This window comes from Pelophylax lessonae (assembly GCF_965119305.1).
Source record: "Pelophylax lessonae genome assembly, chromosome: 6".
NCBI classification, from domain to species: domain Eukaryota; kingdom Metazoa; phylum Chordata; class Amphibia; order Anura; family Ranidae; genus Pelophylax; species Pelophylax lessonae.
The window spans coordinates 42,107,874-42,130,415 of NC_138773.1; the positions used below are offsets into that span (position 1 = coordinate 42,107,874).

The window sequence follows — 22,542 nt, forward strand, 5'->3', positions numbered from 1 at the left end:
AGATTTATGTCATTTTTATTTTTTATTTTTTTTAACGAGTAATGGCGGCGATCTTCGATGTTTTTTTGCGGGACTGCGACATTGCGGCGGACAGATCGGACCCTTGACTGACATTTTTGACACTTTTGGGGGGACCAGTGACATTACTACAGTAATGAGTGCTAAAAATATGCACTGTTACTGTAATAATGACACTGGCAGGGAAGGGGTTATCAAAGGATCACTGTGGTGATCAAAGGGTTAAGTGTGAGCCTAGGGGAGTGTTTTCTAACTGTATGGGAGATGGACTTGTGAAATGACCATAGAGACCTGTGATCCTATATGACTGACATTTTTGACACTTTTGGGGGTACCAGTGACATTACTGCAGTAATCAGTGCTATACATATGGACTGTTACTGTAAAAATGACACTGGCAGTGAAGGGGTTAACTTTATTGGAGAAGGAAGGGTTAAGTCTGTCCCTAGGGGCGTGATTCTAACTGTGATTGGATGTGGCTTTTCATGTAACAGCAGAGATCTACGGTCCTACCCTGTTTCCCCGAAAATAAGCCCTAGTAAAATCCTTGATCTCAGCCCCTCCCTCTGCAGTATTCGGAGAGGGAAAGTAGAGCTCTGGAGAATCACGTGAGCGCCCAGCGGCGCTGTAAAATAAGGTATTTTCCACAATAAAGTTACAAAAGGAGACACACTGCACATTACATAATCTTTTTACAAAATCCATTACATATTTTTACTATGACTTCATCCAAGGTTTATTTTTGGGATTACAGAATGTCATAATGCTTACTCGTGAGCTGACTCGGAGAGAACTTTTTTAACATTTTATTATTTTATTCCAGGTTTTTTTGGAACTTAGAGAGGGCTAAATGTCACAACACAAGCACTGTGCTGTCTACCATGCTTTAAAGGATCAGGATATTTATTTATTTTAGGGTTACAATCACTTTAAGTTCTTCTTTTTACATACCATAAATAAATAAGACATCCCCTGAAAATAAGCCCTAGTGTGTTTTTTGAAGCCAAAATTAATATAAGACCCCGTCTTATTTTTGGGGAAACGCGGTACATAGCAGAACCGTATGATCTCTGCTGTTACACAGGGAGAATGACAGGCGGCTTTGTTTACATTAGCCGCCTGCCTTTCTCCCGGTGTAACCGTCGATTGCGAGTGACCGGCGGACATCGCGCGGGGGGGTCCGTGAGCGTGCCTCCACGCTCGCTCCCTAGAGCCTCACAGGCTAGCGACGTACCCCTATGTCACTTTGCCTGTGAGGGGCTGACTGCCGACTTAGATAGACGTTAGGCAGTCGGCAAGTGGTTAAAAAACGGAACGGACGCAAAAACGGATGTCAGTGGATGTAATCCGCTAACGTCCTCTAGCCCATAGACATACATTATGTCCGTTTTTCATCCGCAAACGGATGGATGAAAAACGGATATACGGAAAGGACCCTACAAAAGTGTCATCCGTGTCCGTTTAAAAAAAAAAAAAGTGACTGAACGGATAAAAAAAACTGAACTGACCGTGTGAAAGGACCCTAAAGAACTAAGGGCAAACATTTTTTTTTTTTGTTTTAGATAAAGTGGAATGGATATTAAGTAGGATTGTGTCATTATAACCACACAATAAACAAAAAGCAAGAGGGGTACCCACCTCCCTATTGGACTGATATAAATTGAGGACTAGAAAGTCCTACCAAGGACAAACAAGGTGAGGGCTAAGGGGGGGGGGGGACTTTAATGGTACCCAGTAAAAGGTTCATACAACAAGCCTATAAAAATATATAATCTTTATTTAATACAGTTCATGTCTTTTGCACACTGCTTTAATGAACTACATGAAATAAAGATTATATATTTTTATAGGCTTGTTGTATGAACCTTTTACTGGGTACAATTAAAGTCCCCCCCTTAGCCCTCACATTGTTTGTCCTTGTTAGGACTTACTAGTCCTCAATTTATAAAGTGGATAGGAATTAGAACACCTGTTACATTTGTATTGCTGTCTGTGCCCCCATTAGGGAGATTCACCCTCTTTATTTATTCTGTGTACCATTATCACCAAGCAAGAAAGTGAAAGAAAATTCAAAATTTTGGGTTGTAATTAGAGGGGAGATCAAGGCCGGGACAAGGGGTGGGCAAGAGGGACAGCTGCCCTGGGCACCGTGGGATCATGTGAGTTGGGGGGGGGGAGGGGATTTGTGTTGGAAGAGGGAATTTGGGGGGGTGGCATGGGATAACAATTGTTCTAGGAGGTACATTTTGGGAAGGTGTGCTGGGAGTAGTGATTTTAGCAGATTTGTGTTGGGAGGGGGTGGAGGAAGATATGTGCTAGGAGGGGGAATTTTGGGGGGTTTGTGCTAGAAAAGGTAGTATGGTAGGGGGGAGGGGATTTGTGCTAGGAGGGATGATTGGGGGTATTTTTGCTAGGAGGGGAAATTTGGGGGGGATTTGTGCTAGAATGGGGGAGTAGGGAGAGTTTGTACTGGGAGGGAGGGATTTGGGGTGGACAGATAGGATTTGTGTTCAGAGGGGGAATTTGAGGCTTTGTAGTAGAAGGAGGGATTTTGTTTTTGCGGGGGGGGGGGGGTGGATTTATGCTGTGGGGAAAAGGGGAATGAGAGGATTTGAGTTGGGGCTGAAAAGATTCATGCTAGGAAGGGGATTTCCGCAGCAGGCAGATTTTTATTGGGAGGAGGGGGAATTTATGCTTAGGGGGGGTAAGCATGCAGATTTTTTTTTTCTTATTTGGGGGGGGGGTGGATTTTTTCTGACACATAATGCTCATACATCTTGGGGGAGGGGTGCAATTTGGCATGCTCCCCTGGGCTTTAGATGACCTTGTCCCAGCACTGGGGGGGTCTTCTATGGAGACACAAGTTCTGGTGACAACCAGGGATTCCCTCACTTTGGAGAGATATCCTCTCAATTCCTGTTTTGGCCATTGGACAAGAAGTGAAGAGAAATCTCCCCCATGGTGCAAGAATGGCAAAATAAAAACTGAAAAGGGTTATAACCTTCCCTTAGGGCTTGTTTATGCCTCTTGGAAGAGCGATTCACATTGGACCTTCAGAGTGCATGCGCCGCTGGTGTCAGCGGCTGCCTGCAGGGTGAATATCTCCTAAACCGTGCAGGAGCAGTGGCAGCTGGTGCAGGACCGTCTTTAACACAGGGCAAAAGGGGCAGCTGATAAGATAACAGGAGAGGTGTATGGCGCTGCCAAAATATGTTAAATATTCCGTGTGTCTTTCACTGATGCTACATAAATATAAGATGTGTATCTCCACTGTGGATGTTAATAAAGTGTCAAGTGCATTAAATAGGTGACTGGTGAAAGTAAATGGTGAATTTAACTATAATAAGTGATCCAACCCTGTGAGGGGTTTATGATGGTGCTAAAACGATTGGAGAAATAAAAATAGGTGAAAAATCCAATGTGAATAAAAGGTGAATGGAATGTGAATAAAATGTGAATGAATGTGAATAAAAATAAATTGATATAAGTGGTGTCAGCCTAATAAATAGGGCAATTGATGAAAAGTCAGTAAAAAATCAATTGAGTTGGATCCACTTAAAAAATACAATATTGTGAAGTATTAGAACAATGTAAAAACATACAATACTGTGAAGTGTAAAACAAGGTACTATACAATAAATAGCATCATATATAGACACAAGATAAATAAAAAAATCTTATAAAACCACTCTAAGGCTGCATTCACATGTCAGCTTATAATCGCGGGCAGAACCGCCGCGGTTCCGCCCGCGATTCGGAGATTTATTGCAAATCGCGGGACGCCTAGCGTTGCCCGTTGATTTGCAATAGCCCCCCAAACGCCGAGCGATGTTGCCGCGATTTACGCCCGCCGAATCGCGGCAACATCGCGCAAACAAAATCGCGGGACGCAATACGCTCCAAAAAAGTACAAGAGCTTCTTTGGAGCGTATTGCGTCCCGCGATTTTGTTTGCGCGATGTTGCCGCGATTCGGCGGGCGTAAATCGCGGCAACATCGCTCGGCGTTTGGGGGGCTATTGCAAATCAACGGGCAACGCTAGGCGTCCCGCGATTTGCAATAAATCTCCGAATCGCGGGCGGAACCGCGGCGGTTCTGCCCGCGATTATAAGCTGACATGTGAATGCAGCCTAAAATCTGACACCGATAGTCCAGGTGCTGGTAAGTCCGTAATGACTAAAAAGGTCAAAAAAGAGGGAGGGTGGTCCCACAATGGAATACCCTTCTTAAAGAGAGAGAGCAAAAAGTGACTTGAGTGCGGGTGCTCTAATGGAGAATTTTTAGAGGTGCTCGGATGTCAGTGACAATTCAGTGCTCCCCGCACCCCTTGGACCGCACTCACCAGAGTTGAACACCCCTACAGGGGTATCAGGCCTTAGGTAAATAATCCTGGGGTCCCCTTCTCTGGTTACTAGGGTAATGGTGTGGTCCAATATTCTCCCCGAGTCCTGCGTACCAAGGTCCTTTGGGGTTAGGGTCCACGGGAATAAGGTATATGTGGGGGAAGAAGGCTCACATAGAGTAGTACAGCTTTAAAATTACTTTATTACAATCAAAAAAAGGGGTACTCACAAACAAGAAAGGAAAATCGGCATGTAAACGGCAATAGGAGCGCACTTCCGGGACGCCGTGCGTTCCACGGGCCGGATATGCGTTCCACAAGGGCGTCATCACGCCACATCCGCCCTTGTGGAACGCATATCCAGCCCATGGAACGCACAGCGTCCCGGAAGGGCCGGCCGGATTGCATGGTCCAGACACATTTCTAATCCTGATGTTGGAATTGTGACAATTCCAGCCCTAAAATTGAAGACTGACTTTGATTAAATCCCAATTTCCTTCTCGCCTCCATTTGTAGGGTACATTGGTGAGACGATTAACCAAGGAACAAGTAGTTCTATTTACTGTGACAACCCTGATGAATGGAATACCCTCAAGTGGTCTCAACAGGATCAACTGATAGCAAAAGTGATCAGAGGGAAGAAGGGGATCAATATCCGAGTGGTGGTGACAGGACCATCGTCCATCGCTATAATCTCCGTTATCCCACCAGATGGTAACCATCAAGAAACAACTGAGAAGACTGCATGGCTGTCATGCAACGCTGCAACAGGTGAGATTAATGGTTCATATAAACTAGAAATAATAAAAAAAAAAAAAAAAATATATATATATATATATATATATATATATACACTGGGTTTTGTTTTCAGCAGGAACGCGGGGGAACGCAGTTCCGGCACCTACAGCACTGAATGTATGGAATAGAAAGGGGTGCTGAGTTTGCTACAGATGCTGGAGGATCTAATGTTGCTGGAGGGAATGTATTTTCCAGAGGGTTTATTGTTGCTGGGGAGGTCTACTGTTGCTGCTGGGGGGGGCTATTGTTTTTGGAAGGGATCTATTTTTACTAGGGGGGAGGTCTGTTGTTGCTTGTGGCAGATCTATTGTTGCTGGGTTTTGGTCTTTTGTTGCTGGGAGGGTCAGTTGTTGCTGGGAGGGATTTTCTGTTGAGGGAGCAGTCTATTGTGTCAGGCTTCTGGAGGGTCTATTGATGCTGTCTATGGGGAGATCCGTTGTTGCTGCTGGGGGTCTAATGTTGCTGGGGATATTTTGCTGTGGGTGGTCCATTGTTGCTAGTGGGATCTACTGTTGCTGAGGGGGTTCAATTGTTGTTCTTGGCTGCAGGGAATCTATTATACTGCTATTCTTGGTATTATTAACAAAACTAAACTAAAGCTAGGTAACCTAAGATGAATAACCTTAACCACTTCTGGACCAGAAGGATTTGCCCCCTTAATGACCAGGCCTTTTTTTTGCGATTCAGCACTGCGTTACTTTAACGGAAAATTGCACGGTCGTGCGACACTGTACCCAAATAAAATTCATGTCCTTTTTTCCCACAAATAGAGCTTTTTTTGGTGGTATTTGATCACCTGTGCGATTTTTATTTTTTGCGCTTTAAACAAAAAAAAAATGAAACTTCTGAAAAAAAACAATATTTTTCACATTCTGCTATCTTAAATTCCAAAAAAAAAAAAACAATTTAAAAATCACATTTTATCCTCCTTTTAGGCAAATGTGTATTCTGATTCTCATTCAAATGTGAGTTGCGTCTGGGGTCACGCCCAGACTAAGTCTATTGAGACGAAACGTTGGCGACTCCAGACGCAACGTCCACACGCCCCCTGGAAATTAGCCGGCCTTCACCATTTTTGCTACCTGGGACTGTTCGCGGGACGCCGCACCTTCATCCCTTGTTTTAGCCATTCGATATGCCTGTCTATTCATGATACATTGTGAGTACTATTTTTTTAATAAATAAGAATATAATTTTTAAACGGGATCACGCTATGGGCCTCGCTTTCTTTTTCCTTACATATTCATTTATGATTGATGAAAAATACTGAGGAGTGCCAATCCTATAATGCTCCTTTTCACGCATCTTGAGAGGTGGTCTATTTGAATCGACAAAGTATCCACGTAACATCAGATCTTCAGTGGTCTTGATTAATAGCTGGGAGAGGCTGACTCATTAAGTTGAGCAGCCATGGAAATCTGGTAAGCTGCTTATCATATTCCATCACAGAGGTGTTCCCTTCCTTCACATACCCTTGGTGTCACGGGCAGAATCCCCCCTTGGATTATTGTGCATGCAGATTTATGATTTTACTTCACATCAGTTTTCTTTGGGACTCATTCATTTGGACACTTTTTTTCTTTTATACACATTATTGTGATTATTAGTTTTTCATTCATTTGGACACTATTCATCATTTTTGTGATCATCAATACTTTTAGCGCTACACTTTTACGTTTTATTTATAAATGTGTATTCTGCTACATATTTTTGGTAAGAAAAAAAAATCGTAATGAGCGTATTTTGATTGGTTTGCGCAACAGTTAGCGCATCTACAAACTAGGGGAAAGATTTATGTCATTTTTATTTATTTTTTTTTTTTTACTAGTAATGGCGGCGATCTGCGATTTTTTGCGGGACTGCGACATTGCGGCGGACAGATCGGACCCCTAACTGACATTTTTGACACTTTTGGGGGGACCAGTGACATTACTACAGTAATGAGTGCTAAAAATATGCACTGTTACTGTAATATTGACACTGGCAGGGAAGGGGTTATCAAAGGATCACTGTGGTGATCAAAGGGTTAAGTGTGAGCCTAGGGGAGTGTTTTCTAACTGTATGGGAGATGGACTTGTGAAATGACCATAGAGACCTGTGATCCTATATAGAAGGATCACAGACGCTTTGTGATCATTTCAGAGAGAAGAACCGTCTGCGGTGCATACAACAGCTGACCATCCTTCTCTCTAAGCGTTTGTGGGTGCCCAGCGGCACGACTGGTGGAGAGAGCTATCAACACAAGCATGTGCTCAATGTTAAAACTGAGCAGCACGGGGATTTTGACAAACGACTGACTGCTGTGCGTAGGATTCCCCTAAGCTGGCACATCATGAATTGGGGGGGGGGGGGGGCAGTTTGACATCTTTTCTCTGGGCATTGGATGACCTTGTCCCAGCACTGTCAATAAGATACAGGAGTTGAATCCAATGCAATTTTACATCAGATATTTGCAGTACAGGGGAAGTTTCTTCCAGACTTTTTCAGACAATGACATACGACAATGACTATCCTAAGACCTGTCTCTATGAATAATTAACACTGACTGGGAGAACATGGAAGAAGTGAGAAGGGCTTAGCTAGAACTGAACTAACTTGCACTAAACAGGAGGCATGGACAGGGGAAGATACCAAAATTGCATTAGTAAAAAAAATGCAGTGGCCCAAAACCACCACCTGATGTCAGTATACTAAGAAATAATGATAACCTCCTGCAGCAGATCAATACTGCAGTGGCCCAAAACCACCACTAGATGTCAGCATACTAAGAAATAATGCTATCCTCATGCAGCAGTTCAATACAAGATATAAAAAATAAATGAAAGGGGGCAAAACACATAGTAAAGGTCCAGTGTTCTCCACTTAAAGCAGAAGTGTCTTCAATATATTCTGTTCTCCGGGGGACACATTACATGTATCATCCCATTTTTCTGTCACCAGGAGAAAATAAAAATGTCCAAAACTCTAGTGACAAATCTTAGGATAGGTTCACATTTTTGCATTGCAGGAACATGCACAAAATTGCATGCGCTTCTGCAGACATGTAGCAGGGCCAATCATTCTTAATAGCATCCCGATGCATCATAGAACCTGCCCATTTTTGCATGCACCAAAACGCGTAATGCTGCAGCACTGTGCATTTTGCTCCACCACGGTTTCTCAAAAGGGTCAGGAACTAAATTAACAATTAAAAAGATAATTCACACTCACTGAACAAGCTGCTGGTAAAGATGTCAATCTTCCCTGATTCTGGGGTGGCAGGGGGATAGAAAAACTTGGGGACTCACTCATGGATGGACTGCTTCCAGATCCCGTCTCCCGAGCAACGCGTTTCAATGTAAATCCTCTCTGTCAAGCCTGAGAGGGAGATTATATCCAGTACTAAATAATACCCCAATGGGCACTGGAAGCAGGGGGGTTGATAAGCGGAAACTAACAATCGTTATAATATATTACAATGTAAATTTAAAGGATTAAATAATAAAATAAATAAATAATAAAATGTGGACTAAAGAACTAAAGAATAAAAAGATGAAGAATAAACAAATTCAATTTAGAATATAGAATTAAAGAATAAAACAATAAAGAATAAAATAATACAATGTAGAATAAAGAATTAAAGAATAAAACAATAAAGAATAAAATAATACAATGTAGAATAAAGAATTAAAGAATAAAATAATACAATGTAGAATAAATAAAAAGCAATACAATAATAAAACGTAGAATAAAGAATTAAAGAAAAAATTAGTAACAGAATAATAAAATGTAGATTAAAGGGTAACTCCACTTTCGTGGGGAAAAAAATCAGCACATAAAGAAAAAAACAATATAGCGTATACAATTGTGACACAAATCATATTGTAATTGAATGGTATTAAAAATGACCTTTCCTTTTTAATCTGCAGCTGTTGTATGAAAATGCAATTCAATATGGCTACCTGGAGCTGTTCTGTACACAGAATGTATACTGACCACACCCCAGAAACATCATTTCCTGCTTGTGTGATTGGCTCACCAATTTTCCCAGAAGTCTGCCTAACATACAAGTCAGATTTCTGGCATCCCCTGCAATAAAAATGTAATTTTTGGTGAGATACTTCCAATAGGAATACTTTGGGTCTAAAGGGATGCAGGCCCAGCAGCTTTCCTCATTAGAGCCCTGCAGCTGCCACAGCTGATAGATAATTATGAAACCCCTCCCATTAGACCCACTCAGCACAGAGGAACAAACAATGATTTCTTCAGAATAACAAAAGGTAGGAATCTGCAACAAAGTTTGTTAAAATCCTTGTAATGTACAGAGATCACCCAGAGGGGAATATTTTTTCATAATTCAACAAAAGTGGAATTACGCTTTAAAGAATTCATTAAGAAAAAAGGAATGAAATACTAAAACAAGCAAAGAATTCAAGAATAAAAATATAAGTAATAAAATAATATGTAGAATAAAAAAAGGAATAAAATAATAAAATGAAAACTAAAAAATAAGAAAAAATTATAAAATGTAGATTAAAGAATTAACAAAAGTTAAAAGGAATGAAATAAAAGAATAAAATAATAACATGTAAAATAAAGAATTCAGGAATACAAAATAAGGAATAAAAAAAAATGTAGAATAAGGAATTAAAGTTAAAAAAAAAAAAAAAAAGAATAACATTTAAAATGTAGAATAAAGAATTAAAGAACAAAACCATGAAGAATACATTTAGAAAATGTAGAATATAAGTACAATGAATTATAGGAAATTATAATCGATTGTTAATTATATTGGACTTATTTATATTTGTGATGCTTTACAGCAGTATTCGAGTTTTCTACAAGGGTGGTATATGCACTTTTGGTTACTTTTATTTGCTGTATTGCTATGTTTTTCCACAAACAGTTCCAGAGCAGCATTTTCCTTCGCCCTTCCCTTACCCTACCCTTCCCTTACCTTACCTTACCCTTCCCTTCCCTTCCCTTACCTTACCCTTCCCTTCCCTTCCCTTACCCTTCCCTTTCCTTCCTTTCCCTTACCTTCCCTTACCCTTCCCTTACCTTCCCTTCTCTTCCCTTCCCTTCCCTTACCTTACCCTACCCTTCCCTTTTCTTTTCTTTCCTTCCCTTACCTTACCCTACCCTTCCCTTTTCTTTCCTTCCCTTCCCTTACCTTACCCTTCCCTTCCCTTACCTTTCTTTCCCTTCCCTTCCTTTCCCTTCCTTTCCCTTCCCTTCCCTTCCCTTCCCTTACCCGTCCCTTTCCTTCCCTTACCTTCCCTTACCTTTCCTCTCCCTTCCCTTACATTCCCTTACCTTTCCTCTCCCTTCTCTTCCCTTACCTTTCCTCTCCCTCCCCTTCCTTTCCCTTACCTTTCCTCTCCCTTCCCTTCCCTTACCTTTCCTCTCCCTTCCATTCCCTTACCTTTCCTCTCCCTTCTCTTACCTTCCCTTCCCTTACCTTTCCTCTCCCTTCCCTTCCCTTCCCCTTCCCTTACCTTACCTTACCTTACCTTACCCTTCCTTTGTGATTTTAAATCAGTGTAGTGCCAAGGTTTTCTTCGTTTTTCTATGTTCTTGTTATTCCAGTGGGGATGATAGTTCTGGTGATCTCGGTGACCGGGATTCCCTCGCTTTGTCCCACTGACTACTGACAACTCGTGTGTGAATTTGTCTCTGACTATATATCTGAAAATTTATGTTTTCTCACAGGTTTCCAGAAATTCATTGAAGAAAAGTATTGGATCATCGTGGTATCTGCGTTGAGTTACATCATATTCTGTGCATTAGCGACGTGTGGCTACAACACCATCAGACGCAGTGCGTGTTCAGCTAACAATTTTTATTCCCTACATTTCCTTTACTCCCAAAATAGTGAGAGCAGAGTGGGGGAGGAGCCAATAACATAGAATCCCAGCGTAATATTTCACAAAAATCCATTAAAAACACACCGACGCATTTCAGGAATGCAGAGGCGATCTCTCTTCATTGGGGCTAAAAAATCATATCATATATAGAGATCTTTCGTTCTTTCTTTCTTTCCTTCAATCTTTCTCTCGCTTTCTTACTTTCTTTCTTTTTTTCTTTCTTTCAATCTTCCTCTCTCGCTTTTACTCTATCTCTCTTTCTTTCTTTCTTTTCTTCAATCATCCTCTCTCGCTTTTTCTCTATCTCTCTCTCTCTTTCTTTCTTTCTTTCTTTCTTTCTTTCTTTCTTTCTTTCTTTCTTTCTTTCTTTCTTTCTTTCTCTCTTTCTCTCTTTCTTTCTTTCTTTCTTTCTTTCTTTCTTTCTTTCTTTCTTTCTTTCTTTCTTTCTTTCTTTCTTTCTTTCTTTCTTTCTTTCTTTCTTTCTTTCTTTCTCTTTCTCGCTCTTTCTCTCTTTCTTTCTCTCACTTTCTCTCTCTTTCACTGTCTCTCTCTTTTTTTTTTTCTTTCTTTCCCTCTCAACAGGTTAGACATGACTGAAATGAAACTAGCATGTTCAACAGAAGATGCCTACCTCCATATCTCTCTTATGACAGACTGCTTTGATAATGATGGCCAGGACCAGGTCTTGTACTCCTCAGTACCCATATTTACACAGCTCTTCATACGGGTTTCATGCACCCAGTCCATTCTGAGTTTGGCCATATTAGAGTTCTTTTCAGCAGGATTCAGTACCTCACAGGGAAGAAAAGACAACAAATATTTCTCTTGTGCCAACATGCGCCCTGTTTTCTTTCTATCAGTATACTAACACTGACAATCAGATACAGATATCAGGAGAAATGTGTGTTTAGCCAGTGACAACTTTTATTTTGTAGGAAGGAAAGCAGAAGAACGGAGGAAAGCCCAGGCAAGGTAAGAAAATAACATTTTATAAACCTTAATTAGTATTAGATCGGGTCTGCAGGGCCAAAAATAAACCATGCTTTATGCCGCCTACCAAATGCATTAATGTGGCAGTCGGTGGTGGTCATAAATGGCGTCTCTGTCTGCATATAAAGGAGAACGCTCACTTAGTGCCCCCAGAAATTTGACTGTGCAGTGAGTGACAGTTTAGGGACAGTTAGCTAGTTAGTGGGACGGGCTTCCAATCACATGACCACTGATACAGCCAATCACAGTGATCACAGCTTGCAGGAGCTGGCAGTAAGGGGGTATATAAGCAGTCACTGTTTGTGATTTTACAAGAATTGTATTTTTTTTTTGTTTGTAATGTGTGCTTCTTTACTAGATATTTACTGTTTGCCATCCAATTTTGCTTCCCTTGTTATCCAGGCAGTTGCTGCCCTATCGACTTCCTTGTGCTGCCTTCCATCTCCTGAGTTTGACTAACAGTCTCAAAACACAAAGCCTCATATTACAGAGACATGTAAGATGCAGATGCATGTAAGAGACATGCTTTAAGATTTGACACACTCAGGGGCTGGAAAACAGCGTGGGTCCTCCTCCTGGGATCAGTTGACAAGGGCAGCAAACAGCAGACAACGAATGGATTCTTAGCTCCAACTCCCATCTCCAGAGTCAGCCTCAGATAGCCTCAGGACCTCCGCCCATCAAGATATTTGATATTTGCATAACTCCACCCACTACTTGCATGAGAGCTCATGAGAGGTGTACATAGGCAGGGAGCTGTGATGTTTTCGGGAAGCCCCTGCTGGCCCATCTCACCAACCATGATCTGCTTGCATTACATATGCCTCGTTTCCACTGAGCGGTACAGTTCGGTTCGGTACAGCTCAGTATGGTTCAGAGCAGTACACCTTGATCAGGCTTGCATTTCCACCACCAACAGTACCTCAGCAAAAACAGTACCTCAGCTCAATAGTACCTTGTCAGAATATTTATACTGCTCTGATATAACAGTGTCTATTTATGTCAATAAGCAAAGATCTGTAAGGTGGGAGAATCTCAACTTATTTCCACAAATCAATATGTAACGAATTATTTTTAATCGATTAATTTCTTTTTAACAGCATATACCAATCTTAGTGAAAACAGTCTACAGTAAGGAATATATAAGAATATTTATTCACAAGACATGTATTCACAATAAATGATTAGACTTGAGATGACACAAAGAGATAACTTTACAAAAAAAACAAACTTAAAAGCGATAAATGCAATGTGTTATGTAGCTCAATGATAAAATTAAAAAGAAAGCAAGATTATGTTTTCCCCAGGTGTAGTAGAAACCATAGATAAGTGTTCTATATAATCAGACCACAATTGTCTGCGAATTGCGCAGTCAACAATCACTCCGCTGCAGTTGGAGTGAGAATAAGCTATGCAAAACGGGAGACAAAGATCGCTAATATTGCGCTAAATCTGATATTAATAAAAATGTATAAAAACAAAAATCAGTTTTTAGAGAAAAATCTAATATGGTTCATACAGCTGGGATTGTAATCTCGTTACCCTTAAATATGAAATATAAAACATATAAGGAAGGAAATAAACAATTGTAAATAATAATCAGATAAACAGCAAGGTATATTTACCACACTTAAGATGGCTGCTAGCTTAAAATGGTCGTTACCAGAGTCCTTAAGATGGCTGCCTTCCCAAAATGGTGGCCAGTTAGGGAGGAGTTTCGTTTGGCATCCTTCAAAGTTTCAGATAAATGATGGAGCAAGATGGAGTATGTATAGATGAGTATATGTATGGATGTGAGTAGCGTGTGTGTTGTAAGTGTAATGAATGTTGTCGTAATGTGTCTGTGTGACATCTGGGTTTCCCTTTTTATATTGTGTTGAACAAAAGGATAGTAAAATTACCATAAGCCGAACCCAGAAGGAGGAACTTTATCCACATTGGTTGGGATTACTTATCCATTAACTGGTGAGGTCATTGGCAACACCCCTACTAATCATCCAGTATTTTGGATATTAGAATTATATGATAATTTCTTCAATTAAGAATAATCATAAAAACAACATAAAAACCTGTCCATACTCTCATAGTACATACATGTCCATCTAATATCTCCATCATGTATCTTGGCAGGGATTGAACCTGGTAATGCCATTTAATAAGGATATATTATTAATACAATATATATATAGATTGGAAATTACTGATTTACCCCGAGACTGCATTTAGTAGTAGTCACCAAAGGGGGCAGTATTGTATTACTCTTTAGATTCAATATATAGAATACAATTGCACTATTTTTATTAAAGATAACCTATGACTTCTGGCTAGTGAAAATCCTTAAATTATCAAAATCCTGTCAAACACTTCAGACATTGTGTCTAGGTATCTAGATTTATAGCGGTCATAAAACGTTAACAAGACCTACACAAACGTTTCTAAAATGAGGTAATTTAGGTGGAATTAGTACTTAGCTTCATCTAAGTAAGATTATTATTGTATAAAAAAATATAAAACCAAAATATGGTATATAATACACTCCTAGAACGATATATATGCTAAACACACGTATAATTATTGCTAATATTTTTTTACACATGATATAATGTATCTTTAAAACTTAGTTTAAATTAATCTAATAGAATACACTCAACTATTGTTCATTGTAATACGCAGATAAGATTATAAGCATGATAGTTATTAGTGTCTGACATAGTGTCTGGCTAACTGACTCTTATCTAAACCAAACGTCAATGTACCACTTATTTATTACCTAAAGAAAAACAGAAATATCTGCTGAAATTATAAGACCCTTTTGTAAGAGACATTTTGTTCAAATGAACATGAACTGTCAGTCACCCCATGCAAGATGGTTGCTGTACTGTTCAAACTTTCTCTGTATAAAACTGAATATGTATGGCTTTATACAATTCCATTTTTCTTTTATTTAATCTCCCCAATAACCCTGACAACCTCAACAGTATAGCTCCACCCTGTTGGTACAGTACTAATGTGCTTGGTACCCCCAACGAAAGGGTCCCAAAATAGTGGTACGGTACGGCTCGGAATTAGGGTCGCATTCACAACTTTTGACAAGGGAAACGGCAAAAATTGCATACTGTACCGTACCGAACCGTACCGCTACCGCTCAGTGGAAACGAGGCAATAGAGTAGTACCCAGACCCAGTGATGACATGCCTGAGAATAAAATGAGATATAGGTGTGGCTACTGAGTCACTGATTCGAATCAGTGAATCAACTCAATACAGAGTTTGAATGAACCGAATCAAGAAAGTGAATCTGATTCAATTTCAAAGATCCTCCCCTTTCAGGGGGGGTTGAAAAACAGCAGCCTCAGCTGATGATTTGTGAAATGAGCCAGCAAGTCTCTGAAAAAATCACAGAGCACACAAGATTCTGTTTTGTATCATTAACTGTGTGTGTGAGGCAGGCAGTGGCATAAGACTGCATTCACACCTGCACGTAGCGTCTTTAAGCGTTTTTCTGGCTTTTTTTTTTTGCGCATTTTTATGCGTGATTTTGGCTCATTTTTATGCAGCATTTTTGAGCTTTGCCATTTTTTTTTATTAGCCAATAGAGAAAACTATCATCTGTTGCAAAATTTGTTGTTAGGTATTTTAGCTTTTTTGGCTTTTCCCTTAGCTTTAATTTTTTGGCTTTTTTTTTATTATTAATATTATTCATTTATTTTTATTTTTTTTTTTTATTCGGGTTAGGGTGTTAATACTACTACTATTAATAATAATATTATTAATATTAATAATAATAACAGTAGTTGTAGTAGTAGTATAAGTAGTAGTAGTAGTAGTAAAATGAATGTCAAATCAATACACAAATAAATAAAATAATTAACCCCTGACCTTAACCCCTAACCCTCACAAAAATAAAATAATAATAATAATAATAATAATAATAATAACAATAATAATAATAAATAACTAAACACCCTAACTGCAACACAAAATAAATAAATAGATTATTATTATTATTATTATTATCATTAATATTATTATTATTATTATTATTATTAATAATATTTTTCTTTCCTTCAGGTTTGGGTGTTTATTATTATTATTGTTATTAATATTTATAATAGTTTATTTTATATTTTTGATGTTTAGGGCTTAATTATCATTTATTTATTTTAAATTACATATTGTCCATTTATTTTGTTTTTTTATGATGATTTTTAGTTATTTGTGTATTTAGTTTACATTTATTTATTCATATATTATTGCTACTAATTTATTTTTTACATTTTTTTATTCGAGCAGAAAAGCGTGCTAAAATGCGCGTGTGCGCACAGGCGTTTGGCTTAAAGAGACTTGCAGTGGAGATGTGAAACATCTCCATAGAGAATAATTGATTTTTTTTCTCCTCCAGCATTTCGGAGCTTCAAGCTACAAAACGCTGAGGTGTGAATGGGGCCCTGACTCGGAGTCTGTGAATGACTCAGAGAGCACACAAGATTCTGTTTTGTATCATGAGCTGTGTGTGAGGCGGCATCAAAACAATGGTTACAATTGTACATATAAAACAAGAAGTGCTGAGCTCTCAGTTGATACATTGAGTACTGAGTGCTCAGTTGATACATTGAGTGCTGAGTGCTCAGTTGATACATTGAGTGCTGAGTGCTCAGTTGATACATTGAGTGCTGAGCGCTCAGTTGATACATTGAGTGCTGAGCGCTCAGTTGATACATTGAGTGCTGAGTGCTCAGTTGATACATTGAGTGCTGAGTGCTCAGTTGATACATTGAGTGCTGAGTTGATACATTGAGTGCTCAGTTGATACATTGAGTACTGAGTGCTCAGTTGATACATTGAGTCCTGAGCGCTCAGTTGATACATTGAGTGCTGAGTGCTGAGTTGATACATTGAGTGCTGAGTTGATACATTGAGTGCTGAGTGCTGAGTTGATACATTGAGTGCTGAGTTGATACATTGAGTGCTGAGTTGATACATTGAGTGCTGAGTGCTCAGTTGATACATTGAGTGCTCAGTTGATACATTGAGTGCTCAGTTGATACATTGAGTGCTCAGTTGATACATTGAGTGCTGAGTGCTCAGTTGATACATTGAGTGCTGAGTGCTCAGTTGATACATTGAGTGCTGAGTGCTCAGTTGATACATTGGGTGCTGAGTGCTCAGTTGATACATTGAGTGCTCAGTTGATACATTGAGTGCTGAGTGCTTAGTTGATACATTGAGTGCTGAGTTGATACATTGAGTGCTGAGTGCTGAGTTGATACATTGAGTGCTGAGTGCTGAGTTGATACATTGAGTGCTGAGTACTCAGTTGATACATTGAGTACTGAGTGCTCAGTTGATACATTGAGTGCTGAGTGCTCAGTTGATACATTGAGTGCTGAGTGCTCAGTTGATACATTAAGTGCTGAGTGCTCAGTTGATACATTGAGTGCTGAGTGGATTCATTGAGTGCTGAGTGCTGAGTTGATACATTGAGTGCTGAGTACTCAGTTGATACATTGAGTACTGAGTGCTGAGTTGATACATTGAGTACTGAGTGCTGAGTTGATACATTGAGTGCTGAGTGCTCAGTTGATACATTGAGTACTGAGTGCTCAGTTGATACATTGAGTGCTGAGCGCTCAGTTGATACATTGAGTACTGAGTGCTGAGTTGATACATTGAGTGCTGAGTGCTCAGTTGATACATTGAGTGCTGAGTGCTCAGTTGATACATTGAGTGCTGAGTGCTCAGTTGATACATTGAGTGCTGAGCGCTCAGTTGATACATTGAGTGCTGAGCGCTCAGTTGATACATTGAGTGCTGAGTGCTCAGTTGATACATTGAGTGCTGAGTGCTCAGTTGATACATTGAGTGCTGAGTTGATACATTGAGTGCTCAGTTGATACATTGAGTACTGAGTGCTCAGTTGATACATTGAGTCCTGAGCGCTCAGTTGATACATTGAGTGCTGAGTGCTGAGTTGATACATTGAGTGCTGAGTTGATACATTGAGTGCTGAGTGCTGAGTTGATACATTGAGTGCTGAGTTGATACATTGAGTGCTGAGTTGATACATTGAGTGCTGAGTGCTCAGTTGATACATTGAGTGCTCAGTTGATACATTGAGTGCTCAGTTGATACATTGAGTGCTCAGTTGATACATTGAGTGCTGAGTGCTCAGTTGATACATTGAGTGCTGAGTGCTCAGTTGATACATTGAGTGCTGAGTGCTCAGTTGATACATTGGGTGCTGAGTGCTCAGTTGATACATTGAGTGCTCAGTTGATACATTGAGTGCTGAGTGCTTAGTTGATACATTGAGTGCTCATTTGATACATTGAGTGCTGAGTGCTGAGTTGATACATTGAGTGCTGAGTGCTGAGTTGATACATTGAGTGCTGAGTACTCAGTTGATACATTGAGTACTGAGTGCTCAGTTGATACATTGAGTGCTGAGTGCTCAGTTGATACATTGAGTGCTGAGTGCTCAGTTGATACATTAAGTGCTGAGTGCTCAGTTGATACATTGAGTGCTGAGTGGATTCATTGAGTGCTGAGTGCTGAGTTGATACATTGAGTGCTGAGTACTCAGTTGATACATTGAGTACTGAGTGCTGAGTTGATACATTGAGTACTGAGTGCTGAGTTGATACATTGAGTGCTGAGTGCTCAGTTGATACATTGAGTACTGAGTGCTCAGTTGATACATTGAGTGCTGAGCGCTCAGTTGATACATTGAGTACTGAGTGCTGAGTTGATACATTGAGTGCTGAGTGCTCAGTTGATACATTGAGTGCTGAGCGCTCAGTTGATACATTGAGTGCTGAGCGCTCAGTTGATACATTGAGTGCTGAGCGCTCAGTTGATACATTGAGTACTGAGCGCTCAGTTGATACATTGAGTACTGAGTGCTCAGTTGATACATTGAGTGCTGAGTGCTCAGTTGATACATTGAGTGCTGAGTGCTCAGTTGATACATTGAGTGCTGAGTGGATTCATTGAGTGCTGAGTGCTGAGTTGATACATTGAGTGCTGAGTACTCAGTTGATACATTGAGTACTGAGTGCTGAGTTGATACATTGAGTGCTGAGTGCTCAGTTGATACATTGAGTACTGAGTGCTCAGTTGATACATTGAGTGCTGAGCGCTCAGTTGATACATTGAGTGCTGAGTGCTCAGTTGATACATTGAGTGCTGAGTGCTCAGTTGATACATTGAGTGCTGAGTGCTCAGTTGATACATTGAGTGCTGAGCGCTCAGTTGATACATTGAGTACTGAGCGCTCAGTTGATACATTGAGTACTGAGTGCTCAGTTGATACATTGAGTGCTGAGCGCTCAGTTGATACATTGAGTACTGAGTGCTGAGTTGATACATTGAGTGCTGAGTGCTCAGTTGATCCATTGAGTGCTAAGTGCTCAGTTGATACATTGAGTGCTGAGTGCTGAGTTGATACATTGAGTGCTGAGTGCTCAGTGCTCAGTTGATACATTGAGTGCTGAGTGCTCAGTTGATACATTGAGTGCTGAGTGCTCAGTTGATACATTGAGTGCTGAGTGCTGAGTTGATACATTGAGTGCTGAGTGCTCAGTGCTCAGTTGATACATTGAGTGCTGAGCGCTCAGTTGATACATTGAGTGCTGAGTGCTCAGTTGATACATTGAGTGCTGAGTGCTCAGTTGATACATTGAGTGCTGAGTGCTGAGTTGATACATTGAGTGCTGAGTGCTCAGTGCTCAGTTGATACATTGAGTGCTGAGTGCTCAGTTGATACATTGAGTGCTGAGTGCTCAGTTGATACATTGAGTGCTGAGTGCTGAGTTGATACATTGAGTGCTGAGTGCTCAGTGCTCAGTTGATACATTGAGTGCTGAGCGCTCAGTTGATACATTGAGTGCTGAGCGCTCAGTTGATACATTGAGTGCTGAGTGCTCAGTTGATACATTGAGTGCTGAGTGCTCAGTTGATACATTGAGTACTGAGTGCTCAGTTGATACATTGAGTACTGAGTGCTCAGTTGATACATTGAGTACTGAGTGCTCAGTTGATACATTGAGTACTGAGTGCTGAGTTGATACATTGAGTGCTGAGTGCTCAGTTGATCCATTGAGTGCTAAGTGCTCAGTTGATACATTGAGTGCTGAGTGCTGAGTTGATACATTGAGTGCTGAGTGCTCAGTGCTCAGTTGATACATTGAGTGCTGAGTGCTCAGTTGATACATTGAGTGCTGAGTGCTCAGTGCTCAGTTGATACATTGAGTGCTGAGTGCTCAGTTGATACATTGAGTACTGAGTGCTCAGTTGATACATTGAGTGCTGAGTGCTCAGTTGATACATTGAGTGCTGAGTGCTCAGTTGATACATTGAGTACTGAGTGCTCAGTTGATACATTGAGTACTGAGTGCTCAGTTGATACATTGAGTGCTGAGCGCTCAGTTGATACATTGAGTGCTGAGCGCTCAGTTGATACATTGAGTACTGAGTGCTCAGTTGATACAGTGAGTGCTGAGTGCTCAGTTGATACATTGAGTGCTGAGTGCTCAGTTGATACATTGAGTACTGAGTGCTCAGTTGATACATTGAGTGCTGAGTGCTCAGTTGATACATTGAGTGCTGAGTGCTCAGTTGATACATTGAGTACTGAGCGCTCAGTTGATACATTGAGTGCTGAGTGCTCAGTTGATACATTGAGTACTGAGTGCTCAGTTGATACATTGAGTACTGAGTGCTCAGTTGATACATTGAGTGCTGAGTGCTCAGTTGATACATTGAGTGCTGAGTGCTCAGTTGATACATTGAGTACTGAGTGCTCAGTTGATACATTGAGTACTGAGTGCTCAGTTGATACATTGAGTACTGAGTGCTCAGTTGATACATTGAGTACTGAGTGCTCAGTTGATCCATTGAGTGCTAAGTGCTCAGTTGATACATTGAGTGCTGAGTGCTGAGTTGATACATTGAGTGCTGAGTGCTCAGTGCTCAGTTGATACATTGAGTGCTGAGTGCTCAGTTGATACATTGAGTACTGAGTGCTCAGTTGATACATTGAGTGCTGAGTACTCAGTTGATACATTGAGTACTGAGTGCTCAGTTGATACATTGAGTACTGAGTGCTGAGTTGATACATTGAGTGCTGAGTGCTCAGTTGATCCATTGAGTGCTAAGTGCTCAGTTGATACATTGAGTACTGAGCGCTCAGTTGATACATTGAGTACTGAGTGCTCAGTTGATACATTGAATGCTGAGTGCTCAGTTGATACATTGAGTACTGAGTGCTCAGTTGATACATTGAGTACTGAGTGCTGAGTTGATACATTGAGTGCTGAGTGCTCAGTTGATCCATTGAGTGCTAAGTGCTCAGTTGATACATTGAATGCTGAGCGCTCAGTTGATACATTGAGTACTGAGTGCTCAGTTGATACATTGAATGCTGAGTGCTCAGTTGATACATTGAGTACTGAGTGCTCAGTTGATACATTGAGTACTGAGTGCTCAGTTGATACATTGAGTACTGAGTGCTCAGTTGATACATTGAGTGCTGAGTGCTCAGTTGATACATTGAGTACTGAGTGCTCAGTTGATACATTGAGTACTGAGTGCTCAGTTGATACATTGAATGCTGAGTGCTCAGTTGATACATTGAGTGCTGAGTGCTCAGTTGATACATTGAGTACTGAGTGTATCACTACACTGGAGTTCATGATTCTAGCTTAGCTTGGAAGAAATGAATCGCGATTCGATTCAGTGATTCAAACAATTTCCCTGAACTGATCCACATGATTTGAATCACTACAAAGAATCCCTTTGCCCAAGTCTAATGAGATAGGTAATAGAAATATTGCATGCTGCAAGGCTGTGGCAGCACTAAGTGACAATATTAGTAATAAATGATCCTTCCCTCTCCTTGTCAGGTTTTTCAAGGTGAGCACAGCCAGGAATCTGTACGTGGAATCCATCAATCAGGAGCCAGGTAAGCGTGTGTGGCTGACCACCACGATATTCTTCTCCCATTCTAAGGGTGCCATAAAGAGAACCAGTCATGGTGGGGCTTATGCAAGAAACTGAATATTATGTCTTTAATGAGTAGAACGGTCTTATTTAGTAAAGATGTAAAAAGTTAAGGAAGGATGCCTGCTTCGTCTACTGCATAACCTTTTTGTTGGTAACAGATGCTGTCTACTAGCTCCTGAGTGTGCATAACAGTATAAAATAACAACATGGGGGGCTGTTGTTTGATAATGTTATGCATGCTCAGGAGATGGAAGATTGATTATGTATGTTATCAGCAGGGCAGGGCTGTGACAAGGGGTGGGCAGGAGGGGCAGCTGCCCTGGTCACTGTGGTAGCATGTGAGGTTTGGGGACATCCAGGGCCGGGACAAGGGGTGGGCAGGAGGGGAAGCTGCTCTGGTCACTGTGGTAGCATGTGAGGTTTGGGGACATCCAGGGCCGGGACAAGGGGTGGGCAGGAGGGCCGGCTGCCCTGGGCACTGTGGTATCATGTGAGGTTTGGGGGCATCTAGAGCCGGGACAAGGGGTGGGCAGGAGGGACGACTGCCC

The 22,542-nt window shown here is 40.7% G+C and overlaps 1 protein-coding gene across 1 annotated transcript in view; it reads left to right on the top strand.

Moving 5' to 3' along the window:
• The window catches only part of CD19 (CD19 molecule), an 85,437-nt gene that overhangs the window by 46,321 nt on the left and 16,574 nt on the right, over positions 1-22,542 (top strand). The window contains exons 3-6 of the mRNA XM_082262300.1: positions 4,876-5,130; positions 10,849-10,956; positions 11,939-11,975; positions 21,895-21,953. Coding sequence (XP_082118426.1) covers positions 4,876-5,130; positions 10,849-10,956; positions 11,939-11,975; positions 21,895-21,953 — 459 coding nt within the window. The remainder of the gene's footprint in view (positions 1-4,875; positions 5,131-10,848; positions 10,957-11,938; positions 11,976-21,894; positions 21,954-22,542) is intronic.